The sequence below is a fragment of the Neodiprion virginianus genome, chromosome 7 (genome assembly GCF_021901495.1).
Source record: "Neodiprion virginianus isolate iyNeoVirg1 chromosome 7, iyNeoVirg1.1, whole genome shotgun sequence".
Lineage (NCBI taxonomy): Eukaryota > Metazoa > Arthropoda > Insecta > Hymenoptera > Diprionidae > Neodiprion > Neodiprion virginianus.
The window spans coordinates 14024702-14036533 of record NC_060883.1 but is presented as its reverse complement, the minus strand read 5'-3'; the positions used below and the strand labels follow the sequence as shown (position 1 = coordinate 14036533).

At 38.2% G+C, this 11832-nt stretch overlaps 1 protein-coding gene across 1 annotated transcript; it reads left to right on the top strand.

Annotated features, from left to right (window-relative positions):
* The first annotated feature begins 4879 nt into the window (after positions 1-4879).
* On the top strand, positions 4880-5535 carry LOC124309442 (protein ANTAGONIST OF LIKE HETEROCHROMATIN PROTEIN 1-like). Its single transcript, XM_046773106.1, has 2 exons — positions 4880-5311; positions 5482-5535. The coding sequence occupies exons 1-2, from the start codon at positions 4880-4882 to the stop codon at positions 5533-5535; spliced, it is 486 nt and encodes a 161-aa protein (XP_046629062.1).
* The last annotated feature ends 6297 nt before the right edge of the window (positions 5536-11832 follow it).

Below are 11832 nucleotides of genomic sequence, written 5' to 3'. Positions count from 1 at the left end.
ACTCGTTAAAATTTAGAATAAGATAATTGAGAATACAATAAGAAAACTAAATGTAATTGATTTCAATAAAAAAATTGTTAAAAGCATTGAAAACGTCATTTTAAACCTTCCTACAGGGGTCATTTCCTGGAATTTTTTCAATAGATCTGGCGGGTATTTACCCTATCTGATTTATGTGCGGCTTTCCGGCGTCAAACAAGTCTCGACAGGAATTATTTTTTTGTGTGTAAGTGTGTGTGTGTGTGTGTGTGTCAAATCCTATGAAAATAGCCGCCAAAAATGACCGCGGGGGGGGGGGGGGGGGCTGGGAGAGCGTGCGCCGTGAGTCGGGGGGGGGGGGGGGCTAGGGGGGAGCTAGGGGGGAGCTAGGGGGGAGCGCCGCCATCTTTGGATTAGAACCGGCATATATACACTACTTGAGCAGAAACCGCATCTTCTCTTTTTTTCTCTACAATTTCGATTGTGGTCTTCCACGAGATTTGCGTTGGCGATTTTGTAATCTTTCAGCAAGAGGTGTAGAATCGAGCGCATCTTCCTCTTCTTCTCTCAAACGCATTTGCTTTGTTGGAGGTGCATTTTCTAATTCCTCCTCGAGTTCATCTTCTTCTTCTGCATCCGTAGAATCAGTATCTCCTTCATGCTCGTAATCAGAACCATCACAACTTTCAGTTTCACTGTTCACCACCAATATTATCTTCGTCATACTGTGTTTCTACTAATTCGTCTCGCAAGAAACGTTGCCGTAAATTGTACGGCATCCATATGAAAAAAATGTAAGTCATAACATCAAAAAAAAATTATTTCATCAAATATGATACACTTACCTTATAGATTGATGAAAAAAACTGAAATACAGTATAAAAAAATTTTTGTAAAAAACCGTTTTTCACGCGTTAATGGCACACTGGGTCTGCTGGACCCGGGATTTTCGAGAGGTCAACTTTGAGCGACTGCTGAACTCACACTGACGCTTGCCACGCTGTACTAACCGACTTAAGTTACAGTTAGTGATGTCAATTAACGGTAGATATCGACACTTGGTTCATTTTTCGAAATTTAGTACAATTAAATCGAGCTCGAAAAATCGCTCGGGTCCACTGGACCCACGGTGCCAATTAAGGGTTAAAATAAGCCATATTTTTCAAAAATTCATAACTTTTTAGGTTTGGTAAAAAAATTTGAAAAAATTTTGAGAAACGTTTTTCATAAGGTAGAAAAGGATAAAAAAGTTTCAGCCAAATCGAAAGGAGCCGGGTTCAAAAGTGGTCGATTTGGTGTGGAATGCCCCAGATGTAAAAATAAATTTTCTAACGCATGAAGCATGGGCATGATTGCCAAACCTTTGTAAAGTTTATTAATTCTTGTTTATTCTTAAAACTTGACAAAACAAACCACTTGCTTTCTTGCTAACTAATAAATTAATCAAAACTGAAATCTTGGCTTAGGGAACAGAACCAGCTTCATTGCTTGACTCTAAACAAAGCAGCATCGGATAGTGTACAGTGTCTGCGAGAACTAGCATTTCTTCAGGACGCGACGAGGTGATAGGCAGTCGGGCCGGTAACCAGTTTATCAATTCCCGAAAACCGACCCGCTGCCGCCACCTCGCCGAAAGCTGCGAGCGGCCGTAGTGCTCTAAACGGCCGCCTGGCACACTCAACGCGCTCGCTGCCCGAGCTACCGATACGCTCGACCAGCCCATATAAACCCCGGACCGACCACCCAGCTATCAGTTTCTCTCCTGCTTCTGCTCGAGCTTAAAACTACTCGATCACGGTGTCGCCATTATCTCGTAGCTTGTAACTGCGTGTTGATGATACTAGCAATATACAAAGTATCCCAGCTCCAAGTGACCAAGCTGGTAGTGGTTATAGAAGAGGTCAAGCCGACAAGGAAACAGCCTAAGGTGTTCCCGCCCGATTTCGTCCATTTGAGGATATGTTATTCTTCATTGAAATCAAAGCGACACATGTTTTTTTTTATCGGCGGATAAACGGTTGGAAGGGGTAAGATCAACCCGCAAAATTGGGCATCCTTAGTGGCTGTTTCCACAGTTAAGTATACTTTCCAGTTGAGATATTTGAACGAAACGAATTGGAGAATTATTCCTATGACAAACAATGGAAAATGCATTTTGGCTGGTTACGACGGGGTTGAATAGACGAAAATTATCAGGGTTTAAAGTTGAAAAATTTTTTATAACTAGAAAACTCATGTTTGGATTTTAATGAAATTAACTGCATTTGATGAAACAGCAGAAAAAAGTAGGAGGTGATACATTTTTTGCGTTTTTCGAAGTAACGTCACTTAGGGGGTGAATCACCTTAATACACGTGGAGCCGAATTCCCATTAGAATCGCACTATTTTGCTTCAATTTGTCTTATTTAACATTGCAAAGCTTTTTTTAAGCAACAATTTAGGAGCTGCTTCTTCGTTTCAATAAACTTCGGTTGCATTCATAACAAAAACCACCCCCGCAAATTGCTGAACGGTTTCTGGCGGAGTTTCTTTCACGATCGTGAAACCTTCCGGAGCCAGATATTTTATTGTTAGTAGTTTGTGAGGTTACTGGAATTGATTCTGAGATTACAATTTTGGAATCAACATGGCTAATGCTGTCAATATTTAGGACTTTGTTTATTATTTTTTTCCAAAAGATTGAAAAAAAAACGAAAAATTAACGTGGAATGGTTTGCATACCATTGAAGAAATAAAAGTTATCTTGTGACACAGAAGCACCAAAACAATTACAATCTATTTCGGCGAGGTTCTAATTTTATCTGCCAGTTGCGACGACGTATCATGCGAGACATACGATAAAAGTGCATGAGTTTTTCTGGTTGACTGGCGCGTAAAAAACATGCAGGTGAAAAAATTTGAATAGCTTGTCCCCACCGCTTTCCGGCTGTTTAAAACTCGGCTGCACGTGTATAAGGGTAGTTCACCCCCTAAGTGACGTTACTTTGAAAAACGCAAAAACATGTATTCCTTACTTTTTTCTCCTGTTGCAAATGCAATTAATTTCAATAAAATCAAAACAATAGTTTCTTAGTTATAAAATTCTTTCAACTTTTAACCCCTATAATTTTAGACTATTCATCCCCGTCGTAACCGGCCAAAATGCATTTTCCATTATTCGTCATACGAATTATTCTCCGATTGGTTTCATTCAAATATCTCAACTGGAAGTATGCGAAACTATGGAAAAACCACCGAGGATGCCCAATTTTGCGGATTGATTTCACCCCTTTGAACCGTTTATCCGCTGATAAAAAAAATACGTGTCGCTTAGATTTCGATGAAGAATAACGTATCTTTAAATGGACGAAATCGGGCTGGGACACCTGGGCAGTTTCCTTGTTAGTAAATTAACCCAAAGAACATGTGGTCTTCGAATTCGCGTTCGCGAGATACAACCGGTTAAAAAAGTCCCACCACGCGCCGGCATGTTGGCAACCGAGCACACAACAGGCAGTGGTTAGGGATCTTGTTGATCACTTGAACACACATTAAATTTACGTTAAACATAGCATCGAAGATGCGTGATGGAAATGGACAACGATTTCAACTGTAGGAATTCCCTACAAAAGTGTTTTTAATATCAAATTTTATTCCAGAAACCAGTCGTTACAGAACATGCTCGAAGTTACGACCTCTGACCTGAATGCAGAGTCGAGCTTGCCGAAGCAGAAACTGACACATTGAAGCAAAGATGTCTCCTGTTTGCTGAAGCTCATACACCGCCACTTGAATTCTTGCTATAAGATATTTTTCTGTATCGACTCGTGTTTCATACACAAGGCTTTTTAAATATCCCCCGATACCAAAATCTAACGGATTCAAGTCCGGTGACCTAGGAGACCAAAGAAACGGTCCAGCCCGAACAATCTTCGAATTCGGAAAAGCATTGTTGAGATAATTTCGAATATTAATTACGAAATGCGGGGGAGCCCCGTCATGCTCCAGCCACACTTGGCGCCTGATACTAAGTGCAACGTTCTCCAATAATTCTGGTAGAATTTTTTGCAGAAATGTTAGGCAGATTCGGCCATTCAAGCGTGGCGGTAGTAAATAAACTCCAATTAGTTGGTTGTCAAGAATATCTGCCCCCACGTTCACTTTCAATTTTACCTGATGTGCATGGCTGAACGTAGCATGAGGGTTCACTAGAGCCCAGACATGACTGTTACGTGAATTAAACATCCCCTCTTGCGTGAATGAGGACTCATCAGAAAACATAACTTTGTTGAGGAATTCTGGGTTATTCGCATCGCGTTCCAACAACCACCGATAGAAATCGACCCGAGTAGGATAAGGCTGCCATTCCATGGTCCGGAATTTGTCCCGTCTCCACGAACCCGGAATTCAGTGACTTTTCAAGCCCCAATCAGAGGCGTTCCGGCTCCACTGATTTACGGGATGCATTTTTCCTACTGTCCCATGATACGGAAATGACACGCACGGAACGATCGCCGGCAAATTGCGATCATTCCTTTTAGCGCTGAATTTGAAATGCGCTACTGTGATTGGGTCTCGGCACTTCCGGGCCTGTGCATTCCATGTCATGGGACACCCGATGCTGACAGAGACGGAATCGTATTACTCACACAAGCATATGTATTGTTTACATGCTTACGTTACGCGCTTAACCTCTTTTTGGTAAATGAATTGTAATATTGTTGAGAAGAAATGGATGCTGAAACCGTTTTATTATCCATCGCGGCTGTGTGGATGAAATGGAAGGCAGCACCGCCGAGACAGAGAGAAGTGCTGCGCCGCAAGTTGTTACGATTTATGTGCATTTACGATGTTTTGGAGTCAGAAAACGATCGTGTGATAAAACGTAAATTTTGGATTCCCCCGATATTTACTACAGAGATGCGATGTCAACAGGGTGCAAGTGACAACTTGATAAACGAAATGGAGTTCGTTGACAACGACAAATACGTAAATTATTTTCGAATGACACCCAGACTTTTCAATCAATTACTCGCTTTGATAGAACCTGGCCTGACGAAACAGACCGTGGTTCGTGACCCGATTCCTGCTAAAACTCGACTACAAGTTGTTCTACGGTACCTAGCATCAGGCGATAGCTTGACATCGATCTCCTACGCTTTTCGAATTGGACACAATACAGTCGCTAAAATTGTAGCAGAAGCATGCAACGAGATATGGAGGAGTTTCAAAGATTCAGTATTTTTGACGGTGAATACAAACAATTGGAAATCTGTAGCTGACAGCTTTGAGGAAAAGTGGAACTTTCCTAATTGCATAGGAGCTATTGACGGCAAGCATTTAGTATTGCAGGTAATGTATTTACTGCCAGATACAGTCATTGGCACAGATATTTGTTACCTTTGTAGGCAAGCTGTCACGTGGCACTTGCTCGCACTTGTTAGGTGACAACTAGCTGTGCGCATAACAATATTTGAACTCAATTGCTCTAGAAACGTTTGTGTCTTATTTTATTAATATAGGCACCGGTGAACAATGGCTCAACATTCTATAATTACAAGGGCACTCATAGTTAGTGTTGCTGGCATGCAGCGATGCACATTATCGCTTCACATTTGTAGACATAGGAGCTGAGGGACGTCGAAGCGATGGTGGGAATTTCGGACCAGCAATATTGGCTAACGGTTCGAAGAAGGTTCATTACAACTTCTTTCGCCCCAATCTGTTGGTGGTAACGATAGACCAAATTTGCCTTTTGTATTACTTGGTGATGAAGGCTTTGCACTGTCCAAGTATATGATGAGACCATATCCTCGTAGCTCTGCACTGAATAGAACGAAAAAGATATTCAATTATAGGCTGAGTATAGGGAGAAGAGTTATAGAAAGTGCATTCGGAATCATGGCAGCAAAGTCGCGAATTTATCGTAGGCCGATTATTGCATCCATACCCAATGCGATAAAGATTGTGCAAGCAGCATGGTGTTTGCACAATTACGTATTATCACACGAAGCTGAAATGCCCGCTACACAGAGATTTTACTTGACACTTACTACCGAAGAACGCAGTGCAGGTTCTTATGCCTTTCGTGACATTGACAATGCTAGATCGGCGTCATACAGTGTGCAGGCTACAAAGATCAGAGCGGAGTATGCGAGATTTTTCGAAGGTGAAGGTGCAGTGCCTTGGCAATGGGAAAAAGTAATGAGGAACGACTTTTAATCCTATACCTCAGGTTGACCACCAAAAGTTGGGAAGTCGTAAACTTACGAAACATTTTCAAGAATTGAAAATGTTTATTTTTTTAACTGTTTTTTTTTTATCCATCGGTTTCTGATTGGTGAATTGTAAATATCTGCCTGAGGGGTCAATCCCATGGTTTAATAAATTGGAGTTATCATTATTTTTAAAATTTTAATTTTTTTAACTTAGCGTCGAGACGCTGCCGCGTCTCTTGATTAGCATTTTTAAATTTAGCGTTGGACCGTTATGTATCTCACACGAAATACAGCCTTGTAATCAACCTGCATGGGTCAAATTGTTACTACTGATAAAAAAGTCAATTCCGTTTCATAGTACTTAAAATAAAATGGTTAGATAAAAATGGGATGCAAATTTTTTACAATTGAAGAAATGACAACACTACTTCACTTTACTATAGAAGTAAACGTACGTTAGCAAAATGAAAAAAAAAAATTTTTAATTTTGAAAACAATACAAAGGGTAATGAGCCCACGATGAAACTAGTTGCAAAAATCGTTAAATTATTCAAAGTTTTTTTGAGAATTTTCTTAAAAGAATTAATTATATCCGAATTTTCATAAACAGTGATTTCTGGTTTTCAACTAAAAAAAAAAATTACAAGACGACTATCGTTTTTTTTTTAATACCTTGGAAAAGTACGGCAAACAACCAATTTTTTTTAAAGAAAGCTCATTTTGGTCCAATTTTCGGCGAGTTATGGACCATTAAAAAAATAAAAATAAAACGAATTTTGAAAAAAATCATATCTCATTAGCGGATGGAAAAAAAATTCTGAAAAAATACAGAGGTTCGTTCAAAAAGTACAATAACTGAAAAAAGGTAATGTTCAGAAGTGCCGTGGTAATGGTCCATGTGTATTATTATTTTTGATGTATTTGATTACGATTTCATGAAACCTGTATTACTGTGTTTTGGCATAGACGAAAAAGACGGAAACATACAAAATTACGCTCACATTTATGAAAAAATAATCTGGAAAATTGTTGGTCAAGTGAAAAAAATACAGAAAAAGTAGATAATAATCGCTCGGTCTGTTTGTATTGCCTCAGATGCTTATAAAAGTAATATAAAGATTTCCTTAAACTTAGGTAAGAAGGATAACATTCTGCATATATGAATAACTGTAAACTTATCCTATTTCATAAAGATATCGAGGTAGTCGTGGCATGAGATATTTGGCTCGAACGTAAAATCAAAACTTTTTATATTAAAAAATAAGGCACGGTAGTGTATATAAAAAATAAGCGGATTATTTGAATACAGTTTATAAATAAATAGTAAATAATTCTGCCAGAATCCCATCTCAGCCTTGCAAATCGAGCCTCTCTTCGGCTTCCATAAGCATTGTGAGAAATTTAATTTCCAAAGCCGTTCTCTCGCAGTATGGAAGTCTTCGTAGCCCTTCACCTAACCGAACCAATATGCCATCTGCTGCATCTGGTTGCGCTACAGGCTGCTGCAACACATCTATTAACGCTGAGCGTAGATGAGAGTTACTTTCACTCATCTTTCGCTCTGAAACCGGTAAAATACACATTTAGGTAAGATAACAAGGTATAAAGAAAAACAGCAGTTGTTATTATGAATTATATATGAACTCTTTTGGCCTGGTGTTGGAGTTCTTGGAGGTGACGCTTGTGGCATCAGTAAGTCGCGATCACAATTGGTCGAGAATGTGGATGACCCTGATGAGGGACCAGGAAGAACTGTGCTGCAATGGATATCCTGGATAGGCGAAAAGCTCGAGCAGCCGCTATCATCAGGCGATTGAGGCATAGCATTGTTACTCATAGTTCTGCAAAGTGAAACATTCTATTATTATATGACGCCAACACGAGATTTTTTATTTTTAATGTACACTGCCGGCCAAAAGTATGGGTACACCAGTCGAAATTTCTTGCCGCACTAAAAGTTAGATAGCGGACTCAAAAATGAAGATAATAAAATTTTCCAAAGAGTGTTTTAAAGAGGGCAAATTAGCCTTTATTTTGCTTTTTTATAAAATTCTCTACGATTATTTTTGGCTTCAGTACGTACTTTCGAACATGGCGGTTTTTCGGCTATTTTTTATGATACCTGATAAATACACATACAGCTGAGGGTAAAATTTTTCCTCGGTTCTGTTTGTGGTAAAAAAAAGGATATCAAAACTAACATTTTCATTTTTTAGGAAGTTTCGTACGATTTTTTTTCGCCACAGTATGTAAAAACAATTTATACTAGTTTTATCTTTATTGAACATATGAGGCCCTATTTTCACACACAGTCACATACAATTACACACCGTCACATACAGATATATACACTAGGGTGATTCAGAAAAAAAAAATTTTTTTTTTTTTTTTTCCAAACAGGTTCAAAAGTTTCATTTAGGTATACAAAGACACCAGTTAAAATTTTAGATTTTAATAATAATATTTAGGGGTGGCTCATCGCACTTTTCGATTTTCCATAAGAATAACATAGGAAAAATGTTGTTTGCTTCTTATAGTTTTTATAACTAGCTAAAGAAGTGTTGTAAAAAAAATCTAAAGACATATGTTTGTAGGAAATTGAATGCTCTACAAAAAAGGTCTCTTGTCAAAATTTCGTAAAACAAACTGTGTCAAAGTTACAGCCTGTCAAAAGTTGAGTTACTTATAATTTGACCTTTTTTGAATGTTATAGCGTAACTACCGGTCTTATAAAAAATTGTACATGAGTTTTTTTTGTGAAGCATACACTCGACTTTAAATAGATGATAAATGATAATTCATTTTTGCAACAATGAAAAAAAACTATCTATAATGTATATATGTATATATATCAGGGTGATTCAGAAAAAAAAAATTTTAAATAACTGATAATTAATTTTTGCAACAACGAAAAAAACCGTACACTTTAAAAAAATTTTTAGCAGAAATCTGCTCTAAAATTGTTTTTCTCGTTTTATTATTTTTTTTTTTTTATTAATGGTAAAAGATAGTTTTTTTTTCATTGTTGCAAAAATGAATTATCATTTATCATCTATTTAAAGTCGAGTGTATGCTTCACAAAAAAAACTCATGTACAATTTTTTATAAGACCGGTAGTTACGCTATAACATTCAAAAAAGGTCAAATTATAAGTAACTCAACTTTTGACAGGCTGTAACTTTGACACAGTTTGTTTTACGAAATTTTGACAAGAGACCTTTTTTGTAGAGCATTCAATTTCCTACAAACATATGTCTTTAGATTTTTTTTACAACGCTTCTTTAGCTAGTTATAAAAACTATAAGAAGCAAACAACATTTTTCCTATGTTATTCTTATGGAAAATCGAAAAGTGCGATGAGCCACCCCTAAATATTATTATTAAAATCTAAAATTTCAACTGGTGTCTTTGTATACCTAAATGAAACTTTTGAACCTGTTTGGAAAAAAAAAAAAAAAATTTTTTTTTTTCTGAATCACCCTAATATACACACACTCATCCCAATTTATACAGCATTCTCGGATTTATCTTGGAGTTCGGTGAGACTTTTAAATAAACAATACTTCAAATTTTAACTTATCTAGGACGCTCGTTTTTCTCCCACGTTGGCTCCTGCCCTGGGACTGGAATCCGGGATCGAAGTCGATGATTTCAATAGATTCTCCACGTTAAATCTAGTTTGAAGTATTGGCCAGTTTCCGTTGAGTCGCCTACCGGGAGATGAGCGGATGACCGGTCCCTTCGACGTCCCAGAGCAAAGAGACCGAGCAAGCGAAAGCGAACTCGGTAGTGTGATTCGAGGGGAGGAAATGAGAGATCGAGGATCGGTGGATTCTTCGATTATAGGATTCGATTCTGACCGCGGACAAATTCAAAATTTTGGATTTATCACCTTACAATTCCCCTCCTGTAATGCGACGCATCTCGGAGGAGGTGTGCTGCATGACACCCGGATGAATGGCTTAACCTGTCCGTTTAAAGCGATGTTGATTCTCGATCGGAAATTCATTGGTCGAACAACGACCTTAGATCGATCCGACACCCTTTGTAGTAGTGCGATGACAATTTATGATGTGACGACTCGAGAGACCGATGATTCTTGACCATAAAGCGCGAACCGCTCCAGTGCTTCGAAGATCGTTGATGCCTTTTAATTCTGGACATGAGATTCGTCCAAGGTCAGGTAGCCCAGTGGAGGAGTTCGGTCTAGAAACACGATATCCTCGGTCGTCCGACGACACACAACCTATGGCAGAGCTTTCTTTCGTCCTGTACAACAATATTCAATTACTCACAACATGTCTTAGCAAAGCATACAGCCCGAGGAAAAAAAAAAAAAAAAAAAAAAATACAAATAAATATTTTCGACCTCTGATACAAATCGCACACATTCCGCAGTACGGCATACCACACATCAAAAATATACAAGCAGATATTTCATCTCGAATCAGGACACGGTCACCACTCACACACATTCTAATTCAAAAACGATCTTGTCATACGACCTCAATGACCGCGTTAAGTTTTAAAAGGGTCAAGGAGACCTATCTCCTCTTGTCATTCCAGAATCTGTTTGATCATATAGCTTTCCGTCGTCACATTCATAGCAATGATATTTCTACCACGATATTTACAATACTTTAACTTAAATTAATTTTAAATTAACTACAGTTGTATTTACTTTCAACGCAATATTTTCGGAGATTACGTCGATTATATGTGCCTATTTCTTTCTGTTCATTATTTGGATCGACGAGTACAAAAGCATTTTCGCCAATACGACGTCCAATTTTGTACGGACCCTCGAATAGATGGAAAAACTTTTTTATTACTTTATCAAACGCATTCGACAAATGTCTGACTCTAAGTAAAACCAAATCTCCCACCGATAATTGAACCTTCGTTATGTTATGTTGCCCGTTTTTGCGATATTCAAAATTTTTCTTCAAATTTTCTCGCGCCAGCGTTATTAAATATTCATGAGACGGATCGTGACTTTGTGGAAATTGAATGATTTTATGAATTTCATCTTTTATCGGCTTGCCAAAATGCAATTCTTGAGGTGTCATACCGGTACTTTGGTGCACAGTAACGTTCAAAAATTCTTGAATTTGTGGAACCATTTCGGCCCATTTCGTATGTTTCTTAGCACATAAAGTTCTAAACAAACGGCCTAGCTCTCTCATAACCCGTTCCGTTGGATTCGACTGAGGATGCCTGATCGAGCTGAAAAGAGTTTTAATTCCCAGTTTTTGGAGTTCCGTTTTCCACACCTCAGACATGAATTGACTACCGTGATCGGATAATATTCGCTCAGGCTTTCCGATTTTTGGAATATAATACTCCGTTATTTTTTTCAAACACGTGCGCGTAGTTGCTTTTTTCATTGGAAACAGACTGACTAATTTTGAAAATGCATCTAACATAACAAAAATATATTGCACTCCTCCTCGTCCTGTTGGCAAAGGACCATAGAAATCCACCGTAACGAGTTCGTTTGGCTTTGTTGTTGCCACCCAATTATATTCCCCTTCCATTGATATTGTTAAATATTTGACGCGCTGGCACAAATCGCAACACATAATGAATTTTTTAACCTGTGACGCCATTCCACGCCAATAATAAAATTGTTTCAGATATCCAATCGTTTTATAC

Excerpts from the sequence above, each read along its gene's own strand:
- LOC124309442 (XM_046773106.1), top strand. The coding sequence starts at position 4,880 with ATGCGATGTCAACAGGGTGCAAGTGACAACTTGATAAACGAAATGGAG. Across the intron at positions 5,312-5,481 it reads GCAAGCATTTAGTATTGCAG|GCACCGGTGAACAATGGCTC; the intron begins GTAATGTATTTA and ends TTATTAATATAG.